This window comes from Schistocerca serialis, chromosome 4 (genome assembly GCF_023864345.2).
Source record: "Schistocerca serialis cubense isolate TAMUIC-IGC-003099 chromosome 4, iqSchSeri2.2, whole genome shotgun sequence".
Classification (NCBI taxonomy): domain Eukaryota; kingdom Metazoa; phylum Arthropoda; class Insecta; order Orthoptera; family Acrididae; genus Schistocerca; species Schistocerca serialis.
In genome coordinates, this window is record NC_064641.1 from 600,191,943 (window position 1) to 600,212,014 (window position 20,072).

At 43.2% G+C, this 20,072-nt stretch overlaps 1 protein-coding gene across 1 annotated transcript in view; it reads left to right on the forward strand.

Moving 5' to 3' along the window:
- The window catches only part of LOC126474629 (dynein axonemal intermediate chain 2), a 170,633-nt gene extending 157,463 nt beyond the window's left edge, over positions 1-13,170 (forward strand). Inside the window, exon 9 of the mRNA XM_050102108.1 lies at positions 13,099-13,170. Within this exon, the coding sequence (XP_049958065.1) occupies positions 13,099-13,170 (72 nt within the window). The remainder of the gene's footprint in view (positions 1-13,098) is intronic.
- The last annotated feature ends 6,902 nt before the right edge of the window (positions 13,171-20,072 follow it).

Below are 20,072 nucleotides of genomic sequence, written 5' to 3' on the forward strand. Positions count from 1 at the left end.
GTCCATTTTGTTTCGGCGTGGTATGGAACTGTGGCACAGGGATTTCGACACTTAGCAGGACTACGCACATGTAGTTACGAACAAACAAAAATTAAAAACCTAAATTTATTTTTGCAGGCAGTAATTAAGATTCATTGATGAGCCCACATAGATGATGTTGGTATTCATTGGGCGTTGACCTGCAGCTGAATGCCGCCCGCACCCTAGATTGCTCCCGGGATGACGTCTTCCACACGTTGGACGAATCCTCGAGGAATAGACACTGAGTGGTAATTTTAGTTTTTCATCTCATGTGATATGAATTCCTAAATGGCGGTCATCAAGCGCTTAAAGTTCCAGCTGTCTGCGAGTAGCAACCCGCCGTTATCTTCCTCCCTGTGATTGTCCGGATCTCGACGAAGAAGTAGAGACATGCTACGCTGACTCTGTCTTCTATGAGCAGAAGGCAATGCCTGGAATACACTCGTCGGAAGTACAGAACTAGCCTTTCGGTGATTTTTCACGTCAAATCGTTCATGGAAAACAAACTTAAGATCTGTGCGAGACCCGCAGGTGACCAGCTGGTGACAGCTTGGTGCCTCAACAGGGTTTTCTGCAGGCTTCGTCAGCAGCGGTACAAACTGGTGACGTATTCGCAATAATAAGAGACAGCCGAGCCGCTGCACCACCTGCGCCAGCTGCCGTGTCCATTCGAAGCAGGTCTCTGTGTGTGCCCTAATTTCTCGTACCTTCGTGGTCCTTACACGCAATATGTTGGCGGAAATAGAATCGATCGGTAGTCAGCTTCAAATGGCGGTTCTCTAAATTTTTCCAGTAGTCTTTCTGGAAAAGAACGTCGCCTTCCCTCCAGGAATTTCCATTTGAGTTGCCGAAGCATCTCAGTAACACACACGTGTTGTTCGAACCTACCGGTAACAACATAGCAGCTCGCCTCTGAGTGGCTTCGATGTCTTCCTTCGATCTGACCTGGTACGGATCCCAAACGCTCTTTCAGTACTCAAGAATAGGTCGCACCAGCGTCGTATATGAGGTCTCCTTTACAGGCGAACCACACTTTCCTAAAATTCTACCAACAGACCGAAGACGACTGTTCGCCTTCCCTTCCACAGTTCACGCCTGATTCTTTTCCTCAAGCAGAAGTGGATGAATCAAACATCTGAATTGAGACCATCGTAGAACGAAAAAGGTGCTTTTCCGGACATGGAACCAAATTCAAAGTACTATGTACTCACTCCCCTCTAAAAGACCTGCAAGTTTGTTACGGGAATTTTCGAACATTCCGTATAAAAGAAGACGGGGACTACGGTGTTGTCAATAGAAAATCAGTAACACCAGAATCGGTCGGTCAGGAGAGCTCAGTGATTTCGAAGGTGGGCCAGTCTCTGCATGTAACCAAAGTAACAAGTCCGTCGGGGACCTTTAAACCGCCGGCCGCGGTGGCCGAGCGGTTCTAGGCGCTTCAGTCCGGAACTGCGTGACTGCTACAGTCGCAGGTTCGAATCTTTCCTCCGGCATGGATGTGTGCGATGTCCTTAGATTAGTTAGGTTTAAGTAGTTCTAAGTCTAGGGGACTGATGACCTCAAAGTGTTAAGTCCTATAGTGCTCAGAAGTATTTGAACTTTTAAACCCTTTTAAAGCTGGCCAGATTGGCTGTTGGTGATGCGATTATTATGTGGAAATGCGAAGGAACAACCTCAGCTAAACCAAGACCAGGCTGATCTCGTGTACTGACAGACCAGGACCATCGACCATTGAGGAGGTTGGGTGTAAAATAACGCACGAAATCAGTGGACGGAATCATTCGTGAGTTCTGTCAGCAGGCCAACTAGCTCAGTGTCTGTGCAAAAGGAGTTAAAAAGAACGTGGTCCAATGGTCGAGCAGCTCCTCATGAGCCACGCGTTTGTGTAGTCAGTGCTAAGTGGCTCTTGAGATGCTGTAAAGAGCGAGGCCACTGGTCAATGCATGACTGGAAACGAGTGATTTGGATCTACGTACCTCGCTATATACTGTGGCAATCCAATGGAAGGCTTTGGATTTGGCAAATGCATGCAGAATGTTACCTTCCATGACGTATAGTTTTAACAGTGAAGTACAGAGGACGTTTGGATTTGGACTGTATTGTTTTAGGGCTCAAGAACAACTGGGGTCATACGCGCCTAAGTCAAAACTACACTACTGGCCATTAAAATTGCTACACTACGAAGATGACTTGCTACAGACGCGAAATTCAACCGACAGGAAGAAGATGCTGTGATATGCAAATGATTAGCTTTTCAGAGCATTCGCACAAGGTTGGCGCCGGTGGCGACACCTACAACGTGCTGACATGAGGAAAGTTTCAAACCGATTTCTCATACACAAACAGCAGTTGACCGGCGTTGCCTGGTGAAACGTTGTTGTGATGCCTCCTGAAGGAGGAAAAATGCGTCCCATCGTATCGCGACACTGTTCCTCGCGTTGGTCGAGATCCAATGACTGTTAGCCGAATATGGAATCGGTGGGTTCAGGAGGGTAATACGGAACGCCGTGCTGGATCCCAACGGCCTCGTATCACTAGCAGTCGAGATGACAGGCATCTTATCCGCATAGCTGGAACGGATCGTGCAGCCACGTCTCGATCCCTGAGTCAACAGATGGGGACTTTTGCAAGACAACAACCATCTGCACGAACAGTTCGACGGCGTTTGCAGCAGCATGGACTATCAGCTCGGAGACCATGGCTGCGGTTACCCTTGACGCTGCATCCCAGACAGGAGCGCCTGCGATGGTGTACTCAACGACGAACCTGGGTACACGAATGGCAAATCGTTATACTTTCGGATGAATCCAGGTTCTGTTTACAGCATCATGATGGTCGCATCCGTGTTTGGCGACATCGCGGTGAACGCACATTGGAAGCGTGTATTCGTCATCGCCATACTGGCGTATCACCCGGCGTGATGGTATAGGGTGCCAATGATTACACGTATCAGTCACCTCTTGTTCGCATTGACGGCACTTTGAACAGTGGACGTTACATTCCAGATGTCTTAGGTCCCGTAGCCGTACCCTTCATTCGATCCCTACGAAACCCTACATTTCAACAGGATAATGCACGACCGCATGTTGCAGGTCCTGTACGGGCCTTTCTGGATGCAGAAAATGTTCGACTGCTGCCCTGGCCAACACATTCTCCAGATCTCTCACCAATTGAAAACGTCTGGTCAAGGGTGGCCGAGCAACTGGCTCGTCACAATACGCCAGTCACTACTCTTGATGAACTGTGGTATCGTGTTGAAGCTGCATGGGCAGCTGTACCTGTACACGCTATCCAAGCTGTGTTGGACTCAATGTCCAGGCGTATCAAGGCCGTTATTACTGCCAGAGGTGGTTGTTCAGGGTACTGATTTCTCAGGATCTATGCACCCAAATTGCGTAAAAATGTAATCACATGTCAGTTCTAGAATAATATATTTGTCCAATGAATACCCGTTTATCATCTCCATTTCTTCTTGGTGTAGCAATTTTAATGGCTAGTAGTGTATTAACACGAAGATAGTGAGGAGTTGAAAAAACAACTACACGTCAATGCCAATCGACATAAGAGAAGTTAGCTAAAAACAGGGACGTGGAGAAAGGTTTATGAAATACATCATAGAGAAACGGAGGTCGAGAACTAAAAATTAAACGGCGTTCGCCATGTTACTACGTCGGGTAAAAAGTAAAACGCTGTCGATAGCCCGTGCGTCGTTGGCTGAAACGTCCGGTAACTCAGACTGCAAACCGAAGTGGGAACGTAAATGATTAAAAATGGGCATTTTGTCAGGAAGTGGCGGGCAGTTAAAACGTGGGCGCAATGTGCACAAAGTGGCGGGGGAGCGCCACTTAACAAATGGTGATGGCTAAGAAGGCAGTGCCCAATAAGCAACGTAATGAAAAGGCGGGATGGCCGAGAGGAGATCGTCCAAGCCGCTGGGAGAGACTTAATAATCTGAGCTTATACCCATGAAGGGAGGACCAATGGTGATACCAGACACCTCCTCCTGACAGACGGCAACACAGAGATCATGGGAGGGACTATGGGAACTAGTGGGCTGAGGTACGAGGACTGCAGACTTGGCAGCAGCCTCATCAGCCTCGTTTCCTGGCAGACCGACATGAGCAGGAACCCACATAAACATCACAGTGGCTCCACCAAGAGTGAGCAAGTGACAGTTTTCCTGTACCCCTTGCTCTAAGGAATGGGCGGTGTGCAGCGCACATAGACTATGAAGGGCGCTGAGACAGTCTGAGGAGTGGACACAACTGAAAAGCCTGTGTCGCCGGATGTACTCCGTGGCCTGATACAGGGCGAAGAGTTCTGCTGTAAATACTGAGCAGTGTGCCGGAAGCCGATACCGGAAAACGTCGGCACCAATGATGAAGGCACACCCGACACAACGGTCAGTCCGACAGCCGTACACAGAGTTCCATGCGAAGGTCGTGAAACTGAAGGCGATAGAGCAAGGCTAGAGTAGTGTCTTTAGGGAGCCAACGAAGGCTAAGATGAACACAGGGCGTCGCACCAAGCCAAGGTGGTGAAGGGTTCACACACACCGGGAAAGTTGCAGGTAGTGTGAAGTTGAACTGCTGGAGCTAGAGTCGAAAGCGGACTCCAGGGGGTGACGGGGAAGAGGGACACATCCAGTACTGGCGATCAAAGGAGTCATCGAAGAAGGAGGCACAGGATGGGTGGCCACGCAAGGCAGACAAATGGCATGCATATCTGCTGAGGAGAACGTCACGGCGGTAGGACAGTGGTAGTTCAGCAGCTTCGGCATACAGACTCTCAACCGGATTAGTGTAAAAGGAGCCAGTGGCCAAATGGATGCCATGATGGTGGATGGTGTTGAGACGGCGTAAAAGGGACGGACGTGCAGATGCATAAACAAAGCAACCATATCTAGTTTCGAAAGGACTAGGGACCAGTACAAACCGAGGAGGGTGGTTCGATCTACACCCCAGGAAGTACCATTGAGGACATGTAGGACACTGAGGGATTGCATACAGCGGGCTGCCAGGTAAGACAAATGATAGTACCAAGAGAATTTCCTATCGAGCACGAGCCCCAGGAACTTCGTAGTTTCAACTAACGGAAGAGCAACTGGCCCAAAATGTAAAAATGGTGGGAGAAACCAACTGCGCCGCCAGTTTGTCAGTGGAAAAACGAAAGCCATTGTCGATGCACCATGAGTAAAGACGATCGAAACATCGCTGAAAACGTCGCTCAATGAGACAGGTCTATCGAGAACCGCAATAAATGGCAAAATCGTCAACAAAAAGGGAGACGGAGATGCCTGGCAGGAGACAGGCCATTATGGGGTTAATAGCGATAGCAAGGAGTACGGACGTACTGTTACCTTAAGCAGGTGCTTCCCGTCGTTAGGGTGTAGTCCCATTATTGCCTTTAAGAAAACGCTAAATGTGGAGGACATGAATACGTGTTACAGCATTGTGTATTGCCTACAGTAGAGGAACGGTTCGGAAACGATGATTGTTTGTACTAGCATAACAAAGCAGCTTCTCACAAAGCAACCTCTGTGAGGCAATGGTCTATGGACAATAACTTTTCTGAAATAGACTGGCTTGTCCAGAGTCCGAGCGTGGAATCGATAGAACACCTTTTGAGATTAGTTAAAAAGTCGACTTTGTTCCTTCGACCTCCTATGGTTTCGGGGCTGCCATTTCTCCATAGACATTCAAACACCTCATTGAAAAATGTCCCCCACAGAGTTCAAACCGTCATAGAGGCGAAGGGTAGTCACACCCCATATTGATTTCCACTTATAGGTGGCCCCGGGATTAGACAACGTTCCATTAGAACTACTGATTACCTTGGGAGAGTCAGCCCTGACAAAACTCTACTATCTGGTGAGCTAGATGTATGAAACAGGCGAAATATTCCAAGACAATAAGAAGAATATAATAATTCCAATCCAAAAGAAAACAGGTGTTGACAGGTGTGAAAATTTTCGAACTATCAGTTTAATAAGTCTTGGCTGCAAAATACTAACACGAATTCTTTACATACGAATGGAAAAACTGGTAGAAGTCGACCTCGGGGAATATCGGTTTGGATTCCGTAGAAATGTTGGAACACATGAGGCAATACTGACCCCACGACTTATCTTAGAAGACAGATTAAGAAAGGCAAACCGACGTTTCTAGCATTTGTAGACTTAGAGAAAGCTTTTGACAATGTTGACTGGAATACCCTCTTTCAAATACTGAAGGTGGCAGGGGTAAAATAGAGGGAGCGAAAGGCTATTTACAATTTGTACAGAAACCAGATGGCAGTTATAAGACTCTACGGGCATGATAGTGAAGCAGTGGTGGGGAAGGGAGTAAGACAGGGTTGTAGCCTCTCCCCGATGTTATTCAATCTGTATATTGAGCAAGCAGTAAAGGAAACAGAAGAAAAATTTGGAGTAGGATTTAATATCCATGGAGAAGAAATAAAAGCTTTGAGGTTTGGCGATGACATTGTAATTCTGTCACAGACAGCAAAGGAACTGGAAGAGCAGTTGAACGGAATGGACAGTGTCTTGAAAGAAGGATATAAGATGAACATCAACAAAAGCAAGACGAGGATAATAGAATGTAGTCGAATTAAATCGGGTGATGCTGAGGGAATTAGATTAGGAAATGAAACACTTAAAATAGTTGATGAGTGTTGCTATTTGTGGAGCGAAATAACTGATGATGGTCGAAGTAGAGAGGATATAAAATGTAGACTGGCAATGAAAAGGAATGCGATTCTGAAGAAGAGAAATTTGCTAAGATCGAGTATAGATTTAAGTGTCAGGAAGTCGTTTCTGAAAGTATTTGTATGGAGTGTAGCCATGTATGGAAGTGAAACATGGGCGATAAATAGTTTAGACAGGAAGAGAGTAGAAACTTTCGAAATGTGGTGCTAAAGAAGAATGCTGAAGATTAGACGATTAGATCACATAAATAATGAGGAGGTACTGAATAGAATTCGGGAGAGGAGGAATTTGTGGTACAGCTAAGACTAGCAGAAGGGATCGGTTGATACGATATGTTCTGAGGCATCAAGGGATCACTAACTTAGTATTGGAGGGCAGTTGGGAGGGTAAAAATCGTAGAGGGAGACAAAGAGATGAATACACTAAGCAGATTCGGAAGGATGTAGGTTGTAGTAGATACTGGGAGATGAAGAAGCTTGCACAGGATAGAGTAGCAAGGAGAGCTGCATCAAACCAGTCTCTGGACTTATGGCTGCAACAACCACAATAGGTGTCCGGATACTTCTGATCAGATAATGTAATTTGTGTCACCTATTCATCAGATTCATCAAGCTCTAGCGAAAGTGCGGAGCAACTATCGGCATTCAGTTGTCTTGTGAAAGTTAGACCAAAGGTAGTAACGCATGGTTTTATAATGTATTATAGAGTTTGTAATTTTAACTGCTGCATGTACAATGTCTTACGAACAATCTGGAGTAATTAATTTTGTTTCTATTAGGTCCATACTGTAAGTGTACGTTTCATTCATCTGCGGCTGCTTACTTCCTATATAGCGTTATCGTTCTCCTAAGTACTTAATTTACTTTGTCTTATGAATATCACCTACTTTGTCAGTAGTAAGCTATCATCTGATAACCCGTTACTTAACTTGAAATAAATGGCTATAGAAGTGAAAGATCAAGTTAATGTGTTAAATGGGTGCTTTTAAAGCCGACTTGTAACATTGATCACATCTGAGAAAAAGACTTGTTCTATCACTGAATGCTCAGATTTTTAACGTCATATGAGACTTTTAGATGGCCTGGAAAGCTGTCTATTGCAAAAGAAACTCGGCGAAACAACAACAAAACATTTCCATTAAACAGCCGCTATATTGATCATGCAGGCTCAGCATTCCGGGAAGAAAGTAAAATAATTGCGGATTATTTTTTCATGCTTTCACGTCCTTGGCTGCCAGGCGGCCCATTAGGAAAAGATCTGAGCGCATAGTTTATGCAGTCTGTATGGCACCCAAATGTTAACTGAGCATCTGCATAACCTAACAGCATTGTGTCTTAATCAGACAGAGATGTAAGTAGCGCCATGCCGTCCACGATAGGCAAACCCATTGTGATCTGTATATTGTAAAGTATGGACAATTCTAGTCTTCGAGCAGTAATGGCACAAGTGTAGCCGTCCGCTTTTTATTACAAGATGTTCATTCGTGGAAAGGAATTCCTGCCGTATTGTGTAAACAAAGGTGGGATTCTTAGAATTCTCTAGATTTTCATATGGTCTTCCGTTCTCGCATAGGATAACATTCGCCTTGTTCGTAGTGTGGCGGCGCATCTCAGGTAACTCGGCCAGTCCAGGCTGGTTACAGTTTGGCGCACCTAGTGTTACCAACTTGGAGGTTGGTCGACACCAGCGGTCGTTTATGGCACCTTACACTCTGGGCATGCTGCGTCGATCATTGTTTTGGGTGACGCTGAAAGGCAGTTTGCCTCGGAGAGCAGAGAACATGGATTCACCGCCCGAATCGCGAAGGAAGCTCTAGCCTCTGTAGAAAATGACCTTCAGCCTCAAGATGAGCTGCGGGCCGAATACTGTCGAGGGAAAACAATTAACGGGCAGTCTATGAGGCACCTTCCACATCACAACTTGACTAGGTTTATTAAGGTGTGAGAGGACTTTATCTGAGTAGAATTATAGTTCCCTAGCTCTTCTCAGGAAACGTGGTGATTCTTTTCTCTCAAACAGTAAAATGCTTGCAATGAGACGGGGATACACTCTGATAGCTAATGAAAAACCGAGCCAAAACATCTGCGGGGTCGTGTCCTCCAAGAACGGCAACTCAGACGCGAGCATTTTTAGCTGCAGAACGCTAACTACCTGTGAGAGTGTTCTTCCTCACCGTGAAAAGGGTTGAACGATGTTTTGAAACATATTACTTCACAAGAAGTAGAACACTGTTGACGCGATACTGTTTATTTCCGTTGGCTTGGAGGATTCTTGAAACAGCCGCAACGTTTTCCAGGAGCACAAAATTTTCTCCGTCAGACTCCTTTATTTTGTGACTGAATGCGAAGCAGAATTAATAAAGTGGAGAGCTGTTGAGTGTCTACCAAAACCTTTAGATTTTTCCTCTTTATTTCACTTATCCCACCTACCGTTGAAGATAAAGCCCGCACCCTCTACTTCCTTTTTCTTTTATTTATACGCCTTGATGAATCTATATGCACACCGCTATACTGTTTCTTAAGTTCGAATCATAAGTAATTCTGTGAGGAGTCACTCATTACCTGAAGCTGTGGTTGCGTGTTGGCTTTTCATGTGATAAATTTTGTGCTTGCAGAAGTCACTGTAGCATTGCGGGGAAGGGGCAAGTGGGAGGGGTAAACAGCTCTCTGGGACGTAACAGCCAGCACTGTAATCTGTCTCTCTCTCTCTCTCTCTCTCTCTCTCTCTCTCTCTCCCCGTGAGTGTGTGTGCGTGCGTTTGTCTGCGTGTCATCGACTTGTACTGCTTAGTGCAGCCTTAGAACTAATTTTCTACAGAAACTGCGTGAAGATGACCATGAGCTTCCCCAGCTATAAATTACTCTTTAAGAGATACAGAAGAAGAATTACCTCTACATAAGAATATGTTCACTTATACATTGCTCGAGCATCACTTTTTTGAAACCACATTATTGTCTCCCATTTCGATGCAAAAGTTTCAATTTTGATGGAATGCTGCCTACACCTACAACTTCCCTCTAAAATAATGCAAAAGCGTGGCGTCCTGCGACGTCACTCAAGATTAGATTAGATTAGATTAGTACTTGTTCCATAGATCATGAATACGACACTTCGCAGTGATGTGGAACGTGTCAAGTTAATAAAAGGTGTCTATACAAGATATTACATTACACAAAATATTACATGACGCTTAATATTTTTAATTTTTTTTCTTTGGTGGAGGTTGGGGAAATTATCCACTTACTACATGCAAAAATTCATCTAATGAGTAGAAGGAGTTGCTATTAAGAAATTATTTTAATTTCCTTTTAAATGCTATATGGCTATCTGCCAGACTTTTGATGCTATTAGGTAAGTGACCAAAGTCTTTTGTGGCAGCATAATTTACCTCCTTCTGAGCCAAAGTTAGATTTAACCTTGAGTAGTGAAGATCATCCTTTCTCCTAGTGTTGTAGCCATGTATACTGTTATTACTTTTGAATTCGTTCGGATTGTTAATAAATTTCATAAGTGAATACATATATTTCGAGGCTACGGTCAGTGAAGATCTCTAGCTCTTTAAATAAGTGTCTGCAGGATGATCTTGGATGAGCTCCAGCAATTATTCTGATTATACGCTTTTGTGCAATGAACACTCTTTTATTCAATGATGAGTTACCCCAGAACATGATGCCATACGAAAGCAGAGGATGAAAATAGGCGTGGTGAGCTAATTTACAGAGATGTATATCGCCAAAATTTGCAATGACCCTAATAGCATAAGTAGCTGAACTCAGTCGTTCCAGCAGATCTTCAGTGTGTTTCTTCCAGTTCAACTCCTCATCAATGCATACACCTAGAAATTTTGAATATTCTACCTGAGCTACCGATTTCTGATCGAAGTCTATATTTATTAATGGTGTCATTCTATTTACTGTGTGGAACTGTATGTACTGTGTTTTGTCAAAGTTTAATGAGAGCCCATTTGCAGAGAACCACTTAATGATTTACTGAAAAACATCGTTTACAATTTTACCAGTTAATTCCTGTCTGTTGGGTGTGATAGCTATACTTGTATCATCGGCAAAAAGTACCAGCTTTGCATCTCGGAGACACTTCAAACAGCAAAATGTCGAAACATGCGAAAAGAGGCCACAGCTTAGAAGTTCATGTGGGGCGTAAGATGGGTTGATGACGTCATATTGCCCCGAAATTTTACCACAGTTCCGCCCAATTCCACCGTGAACGTGTCACACGATGGGTAGGTCGTCATAGACCTTCTCATCCACATTTCACCCTTTTCTTTGGTTTCTCTGCAATCGAGCACTTCTGAAATCACCCTGTTTCCTTAAGAAGTTGTCCTTTTCCTCGTTCCGCTGAGAAATGTGTGGAAATCAGCGCCCCAAGGGATGGGGTGATCTCATTGGTGCCCTTTATACCACCCCCTGAGGGTTTTTCGTGACGATTCCGAGTGATCGTGTGTCTGAAATGTTAACGTCAGCCACACATAAAAAACCCGCCTGATTTGAACTCTGGGTGTCGCGGCTCTGAACTCCATCGCAGACGCGTGAAAAGAAGAGGTCAAATGTGGGTAATACGGGTTGTGACGACCTTCCCGTCGTGCAACATGTCCACCATGGCGTTGAGCAGAATTGTGGTTAAATTTGGTACCAATGTGTCGTCATTAACTCACTTTACAGCTCACATGAACTTCTGAGCAGTCTTTTTTTTTTTTTTTTCATGTGTCTACATCTTGCTGTTTGAAGCGTCGCGGAGCCCGAGGGATTGTAGGCACTTTTGAGGCAAAATTCAAACTTACGCGTCGAAATGGGACACAGTTACGCGGTTTTGAGAAAGCGATAATTCCTTTTGCGCAGTGTGGAAATACAGGGTGAGCACAAGGTCTTGCCCTGATTATAAAACTTTACAACAGAATAACCGTTTGACATAATAAGTAACATTTGATGCCGTTACATAGGTTATTGTTACTAGTTTTTTTTAAGACCACTTACGTTAGATCTGGCCGATGTGATCGAGCGGTTCTAGGCGCTTCAGTCTGGAACCGCGAGACCGCTACGGTCGCAGGTTCGAATCCTGCCTCTGGCATGGATGTGTATGATGTCCTTAGGTTAGTTATGTTTAAGTAGTTCTAAGTTCTAGGGGACTGATGACCTCAGAAGTTAAGTCCCATAGTGCTCAGAGCCATTTGAACCATTTTGAACTTACGTTAGTAAACCTCAACGTGTGCTCCCTTGGTAGCTCGGAGAATGTCGAGGCGGTATTCCAGTTCCCGCCAGGTGTTTCGTAACGTGTGTTCTGTCACAGTACCCACAGCAGCTTGTATCCTAGCTTTCAGTTCGTCGACGTCAGCAACTGGTGTGACGAAGACTCTGTCCTTGAGATAGCCCCAGAAAAAAAGTCAAGGGATGTAATGTCTGGAGAGGGGAGTAATGTCCGGATCGGTGGATCGGAAGGAACGGTCCAACACCCTGCTCTCCAAACATTATGCCCCTTGACAATTATTTCTGGGGCTATCTCAAGGACAGAGTCTTCGTCACACCAGTTGCTGACGTCGACGAACTGAAGGCTAGGATACAAGTTTCTGTGGGTACTGTGACAGAACACACGTTACGAAACACCTGGCGGGAACTGGAATATCACCTCGACATTCTCTGAGCTACCAAGGAAGCACAGGTTGAGGTTTACTTACGTAAGTTGGGGTTGTTGGGTTGTTTGGGGGGAGGAGACCAGGCAGCGAGGTCATCGGTCTCATCGGATTAGGGAAGGATGGGGAAGGACGTCGGCCGTGCCCTTTCAAAGGAACCATCCCGGCATTTGCCTGGAGCGATTTAGGGAAATCACGGAAAACCTAAATCAGGATGGCCTGACGCGGGATTGAACCGTCGTCCTCCCGAATGCGAGTCCAGTGTGCTAACCACTGCGACTAACGTAAGTGGTCTTAAAAAAAATAATAAATAAAAAACTAGTAACACTAACCTATGTAACGGCATCAAATGTAACTTATTATGACAAACGGTTATTCTGTTACAATCAGAGCAAGACATTGTGCTCACCCTGTATAATAGCATTAAGAGAAGGAGACACTAGTATTTGATTAAGACAGATTTAAGAGACGTTCTTGCCTTTTCAGATTCTAGAGAATTTTTTTAAAAAAAATATTGCATTACACATTTTATACAGTTCAGATGGTAAATGTAAGCAAACAATTCATTGTTATATGTATACGTTTCACAACGTATGCACAAGAGAACACGATTTCTTGTGCACTGCGCACTGTACTGTAAACTCACCATGACTGCTTTGCATCATATTTATTTGTCTAAATGACTCATCTTATCACTCCGGTTACAAATTACTTTCCTTTTCTTGTAGGAGATGAGTGCCGGTAAGGACGAAACGGACGAGGAAGAGAAGGCAGAAGAACCAGACACTGGAGACCCATAGCAGAGGAAGTGCTGCCTTAAAGTAACGGCGTTGTTCTTCCTAAACAGATACTTCAATTTTAGGAAAACTGAAGGAAAGTAGTGGCTATCTTAATGTGGACCATTTCAACAGTGCTTCTCTGTACGGAAGTCATGCTGAAGTCGGCTGTGTTAATTAATGAGCGGCATACACAGAATACAAAAGATGTATTTATTTTCATGGGTACCACACAAAAGTAAGACGAAGAAAGCGTCTTTATGTGCGGTGAATGACGTAAAATGCAAAGAAAATAAAATTATGTGTTGCCAGATTTGGGTGCTACGATAGCTTTTTTCTCTGCATTTCACTTGAGAATCCACCGTCTTCTGACTAAGGCGTGCCATGACTTACGCAATCTGTAACGAGAATTTGGTTACTTGCTACGAAGATTTAATCTATTTTCTAGCAATTATGTAAACTTAGTAGCTAATTGCACAAAAAAGTTGAAACTTATTCAAGGACCGCAACGTCGTACCGATATGCTATTCTGGACTACAAGGAATAATCTTACAAAATGTTCTAATACTGGAAAAAAAGAAAGATGAACATAAAAGAGTGTGTTAATGCTTTCCATAGCCTCAGGTAACTGTTAGCCTTGGAACAAACATCGTCTTCAGCATAGATAAATTCTAAGTTATGCGTATCGTATTTTCTCCGAAGCTACTAATTAGATTTTGTAGAGTGAAGCGCCATTGACTTCGTTTCTTTTAGCTGTCCAATTTCGAGCAGCAGAAAACACTACTGTTCCATCTGAAAAAGCAAAGTTGAAACCGATGTCTCTCTAATTAATATAACTATGAAAAGAGACTATATGTCGTTTAGTAAGAACTTTTCACACTTTATTTAGGTGAAGACAGAATTACCATACCTTAAATATTCCGGAAATATCTGAGCTTAGCTGAATAACCCTATAATTTTATTGTGCGAGACAAATGCAGTAGCTGAGAGCTTCCAAAATCATTCCATTGCCTTTGTGCGGTTGAAAATAAAAATTATTTATTTCCTTTTCATTTCGACATCCAAATGGCTGTATTTATTATTTTCAGCTTTAACTGATATCGGTCTAGAAGGCTCAAGGTTTCATCTCTACTTACATAAAGTGAGAATCAATACACAGCTCATCCGCAAGTATATTACTGTACGTGAACATTAGTCACCTAATCGACCCTTCAACAGGTATCAAAATCTCTCAACTGTCTTGGACCTGGCACTTTAGATGTGCTCCCAGATAAGTTGGCTCATGTGCAAAAAACATACTTTCGGATGTACAATACATGTATACCTGCATTTTGTTCCTAAACACCGATTTCACGAATGAATTGTTGACAAACAAGAAAATTGTAGTGTCAACTGTATTCAGCTGTAAGTTTTGCAGCTTAAATTTAAATGCAGCCTGATGTGCAATTGAAATTCAAATGTGTCATTACAAAGTGAGACTTATCCGAAAACCTACCTGCGCATGTAACACTCCAGTACCGAACAGAAGTGCAAATTTGTCAGCTAAATGTTAACTGTCCGGAAAGTACGTAATCGATAAATTATGTTTGAAAATACAAATGAATCCTTGGGAATATGCTATAAGAGTGGAATATGGACGAACCATACCAGAGGTTCGCACAAACTACTTGCGCCATTATTAAGTTGGACTTGCGCAAGTCACATGCCCGACGTATAACGCTCGTATTCCCAGGGTAACAGACAGATCTAACGAAAGTTTGGGGAAATACAACTTCAAAATAACCTACCAAATTAATAAGAAATTTAGCAAGTGTCTGACAAAGTGCACAATAAGGCAGACCTGGTGATAGCGATTTCCGCACTTCAGCTAATTCTGGTACACTACGGTAAAAAATTTTCCAGTATTAATGTTGCTTTCCTTACACTTCAAGTAAAAGTTTTCAGTGTTTATTTGCAGTTAAACATCTGCAGACTTACCTATATCGTAACCGGCGCAGTATCAGATTGTTACAATTCAGTGATATTAGTATTATTAACCAGTGAATAGTTTTAATTTAATTACGTTGCAGGTTCGCTATCACTTGAGAAAAAGTAAGTGTCGAAAGGAAAATGTATTCACAAGCAGTTCCAAGTTCACGTAAATTATATTGTAATTACTTTATAAGACAACCAAAGATCATGTTTAGCTGCGAATAGGAGTGTAATCTCGCTGTAAAACTTGTAGGTAAATACACACATCAAAAACAGTTTTGCATCAACCCGGTTCCCAGGACTCCTGAAGACAGTCGTTGACAGTGGATATTGTATCACAGACACAGTCCCTTTGACAGTTCAGAGATGTCACTAAACCCGCCCAAAATGTAAACAACCTTGCATGAGCGGCGCCTATTAGACGGAGGGGGCCGACAGGCGATCTGTTCCAGTCATTCCACCAGGAGGGAGGTACACGGCTCGTGTTGTCTGCGGTTCAACCATGCCTACACGGTCAATGCCGCGGTTCGATCGCGTCCGCATTGTTACTTTGTGGCAGGAAGGGCCATCAACAAGGAAAGTGTCCAGGCGTCTGGGAGTGAACCAAAGCGATGTTGTTTGGACATGGAGGAAATACAGAGAGATAGGAACTGTCGATGACACGGCTCACTTAGGCTGCCCAAGGGCTACTACTGCAGTGGATGACCGCTACCTACGGATTATGGCTCAGAGGAACCGTGACAGCAATTTCACCATGTTGAAAAATGTTTTTCGTGCAGCCACAGGACGTTGTGTTACGACTCATACTGTGCGCAATAGGCTGCATGATGCGCAACTTCACTCCCAACGTCCATGGCGAGGTTCATCTTTGCAACCACGGCACTGTGCAGCGCTGTACAGATGGGCCCAACAACATGCTGCATGGACCGATCAGGATTGGCATCATGCTCTCTTCACCGATGAGTGTCGCATATGCCTTCAACCAGACAATGGTCGGAGACGTGTTTGGAGGCAACCCGGCCAGGCTGAACATTTTAGACACACTGTCCAGCGAGAGCAGCAAGGTGGAGGTTCCCTGCTGTTATGTGGTGGCATTATGTGGGGCCGACGTACGCCGCTGGTGGTCATGAAAGGCGCCGTAATGGCTGTACGATACGTTGAATGCCATCCTCCGACCGATAGTGCAACCATATCGGCAGCATACTGGCGAGGCATTTGTCTTCATGGACGACAATTCGCGCCCCCATCGTGCACATCTTATGAATGACTTCCTTCAGGATAACGACATCGCTCGACTAGAGTGGCCAGCATGTTCTCCAGACATGAACCGTATCGAACATGACTGGGATAGATTGAAAAGGGCTGTTTATGGACGACGTGACCCACCAGCCATTCTGAGGGAACTACGCCGAATCGCCGTTGAGGAGTGGGAGAACCTGGACCAACAGTGCCTTGATGAACTTGTGGATAGTATGCCACGACGAATACAGGCATGCGTCGATGCAAGAGGACGTGCTACAGGGTATTAGAGGTACCGGTGTGTCCAGCAGTCTGAATCACCATCTCTGAAGGTCTCGCTATATGATGGTAGAACATGCAACGTGTGATTTTCATGAGCAATAAAAAGGGCGGAAATGATGTTTATTCCAATTTTCCGGGACACTCGGAACCGAGGTGATATAAAACTTTTTTTGTTGTGTGTATTTCACCGTATTAAATCGCAACCGAATAATTTGTTGAGTACTGAATATTATATCTTTGGTCTAAAACATCGTTAACAGTCATTTCTTTTCAAGTCGTAATTTCAGACGACCGAAGGCAATATTTCCTTTTCTCTCCGCATATATGAAACAATCTTCAAATAAAAAGGAACAGCATTTCTCCTCATAAGAGAAAGGCTGTAGCTTTTTCGACTTGCACCATAGGTTGGTGGGATTCCAGGTTCCTCTTAGTAGGTCAAGTGTCCAGTTCTAGCAGGAGGCGGCTGCACGGTTGGCAGGGACTGTGTTTTTTAGGTTAGAGGGTCTTGGAAAAGTGCAGAAAGGGCCTCTAAGGGTGCAGGACGAACAAAGCAAGAGGGCAGACATAGGAACAATCAATATTGTATTTGTAAACTGTCGTTACTGTGTTGGAAAAGAATCAGACCTCCAAGCGAAAGCACTGAAACTTAAATCATTATAGGTACCGAAAACTGATTAAAGCTGGAGATCATCCATAATTTAGATAAAGGACGTAATAGGGTTTAGAAAAGACAGGTTAAATACAGTTGCAGTTTACATAACAATATATATACATATAATTAATATTGTTATTTTGTACTCAACAGAACGTTCTTGATCATGATTAAAGGCAACCTATTACTAATGATAAATGTGAAAGTTGCTTATGAATAGCAGAAACATGTTTTATGTAAATGAGACGAAGTATTGAAGCGATGTTTGATATATATTTTTGTATTGCGTTTTTTTAATTTACCTTTTTCTTGAGGAAACTGCGTTTTTAGTGATGTATGATAAATCTGTATTTTTTTCTTTATTTTTCCCACAACAACGTTCTGTTTCACGTTACAAATGAATAATTTTCGAATAAAGCCTGAATTAAACATTGACCAATTCAATTTTTCTATTAATACTATTTACTTTTAAGTACTAGATGGAAGGATGACAATGTAGAACGAAGCTGTTTCATAGGTTACGCGGCCTTTATATATCCTCACGCAGTTTCTAGACGGTTTACCTCTTCTAGTTTTTAGAGGAATCTAGTAAAACACTGATGGCATACGTAAAGAAAGCGTCGTTATAAGCTTACGAACGATAGGTATGCAACACACCTAGCGTACCGGTAACGTTGGTACGACCTTGACTGATCAAAGCTACGAGGGAAATTGCTGAAATCTGCGATTATTTGTGGTAGTCTATGGTAGCCTACGGTGGTTTTAGAACCCTAATTGTGACGTATGAACAACACAAGTGCGACTGTTCATTATAGCATATTTCCACTAGCAAGCGATTTCATGTCTACAGCCGGCCGCGGTGGTCTCGCGGTTCTAGGCGCGCAGTCCGGAACCGCGCGACTGCTACGGTCGCAGGTTCGAATCCTGCCTCGGGCATGGATGTGTGTGATGTCTTTAGGTTAGTTAGGTTTAAGTAGTTGGGTCATTCCACACCAAGTGGTCTAAAACTGAAAAAAGTTCCCACCATCATGGTCTCCAATTTTCGTCAAATTTTAACTGTAGCTTTAGTCAAGTGTTGAAGTAAGTTTCCCAAGATTTCAGGCCTCTAGCTGCAATAGCTGCTGATCTAGACCCCCTTGTCTGAAGTGTACTTAGTCCGTGTGCATGCAACATAAAAAAAATGTCATATTTGGAGTCTAATAAAATCGAAACTAATTCATAAGAATGGTTAGTAAGATGCGACCCTGTACAGTTTTTTTTGCTGATTCCAACGAAATTATGTATAACATTACTCATGCAAACCCCGGTCAAATAACTCGACTCAAAGTATACTTCAAAATTTGTCGTGACACAACGCGACAAATTTTGACCAATATTAAGACTGCAATGATTTCCTTGCAGTTGAAGATATGGACTTGAACTTTTGGCCAAGCTTCATGCTTGTGCTAGACATAATGCAGCCGGATTTGCAATGATCCAGGCCATATGGTCGCCCTGCAGTATCTCTTCAAATTAGGCAGTGTCAGCACAAACGGTAAAATTTACCAAAGTTTCAAGCCAATTACTAAAAAATAGTTGGCCTGAATCTGCTTGTGAATAGTATCACCTAAAAGAGAAACTCTTGCTCTACAAGACTGACATTTGTTTTTTTTGCAACGCGACCATTAAGTACTCATTAACTCACATCAAAGTTGTTATATTTTGTATGCGCGATGCACTAATTTTTCTTCATTTCTAGGAATTTGAATCTTAATAGTCGCTTAGAATTACTGATATAATTGGATATTTCATTCGTGTTTTATTCAGTGATTGGCCAGTGAGAGATGTCAGAAGTTAATGAAGAAGAAGAATCGTTGGCCCCCTGTTCAATTGGAAAAGATGCTGCTGCATCGAAGTGCCATGTTATCTTCTATGCTAAGAAGACTGGATTCAAAGCGTTTAGTGATTTCACAGAATGTGACCAGAAATTGCTTGTTTCGCGTTCAGAAGCCAAACTTGACGAAAATTCCATCATTTGCTTCCACCATGAAGCCCTCTTCCTACATGAATATCAAGCGATGCAAAAGAAATGTTGCAATCCATTCAAGAAGAGGAATCACAATGTAAAAGCTGGACTTAGACTGCTTGATAATGAAACAGCTGCCAAACTTTGCCTGTTAAAGAAAAAAGAAGTGATTGATATAAAACCTGGTCAGAAGCTTTGCCCTCGCTGCATGTCGGCACTGAACCAAAAGCTAGAAGATTCATCATCACTATCAACCCAATCTGAACAAGATTTCACAACGGATGAAACTGAACCAGCCATCAACAAAAATTTATCATTTATTGGTGCTTCACCATTGAAAAGAAGACAACTAAGTAAAAGAGATAAGCAAAGCTATGCAAAAAGAAAGATCTTGGATGCACAAAGTTTAATTGGGAATCAAATTGCTGCTGCTGTAGGAATCAATTACGATGAACAGCCAAGTTCAAGTAAAAGTCGCCCATGCAATAATTGTGCAGATCTTGATAATCTTATAGAAGAGTTGAAAGAAAAATGTAAAGTGTCAAATCGTAGGACAAAAGTTCAAATATTGACCTTGGTTCCAAGAAGCTGGACAATTAAAGATACGACAACAGCATTTAATGTATCAGAAAGAATGGTAAAGCAAGCGAGAAAACTGAAGAATGAGCAAGGTGTTCTAGCTTTTCCAGCAAATCGGCAAGGAAGGAAGCTTTCAGATGAAGTTGTCCAGAAAGTACATGACTTTTTTCAAGATGACGAATTCAGCAGACTTTGTCC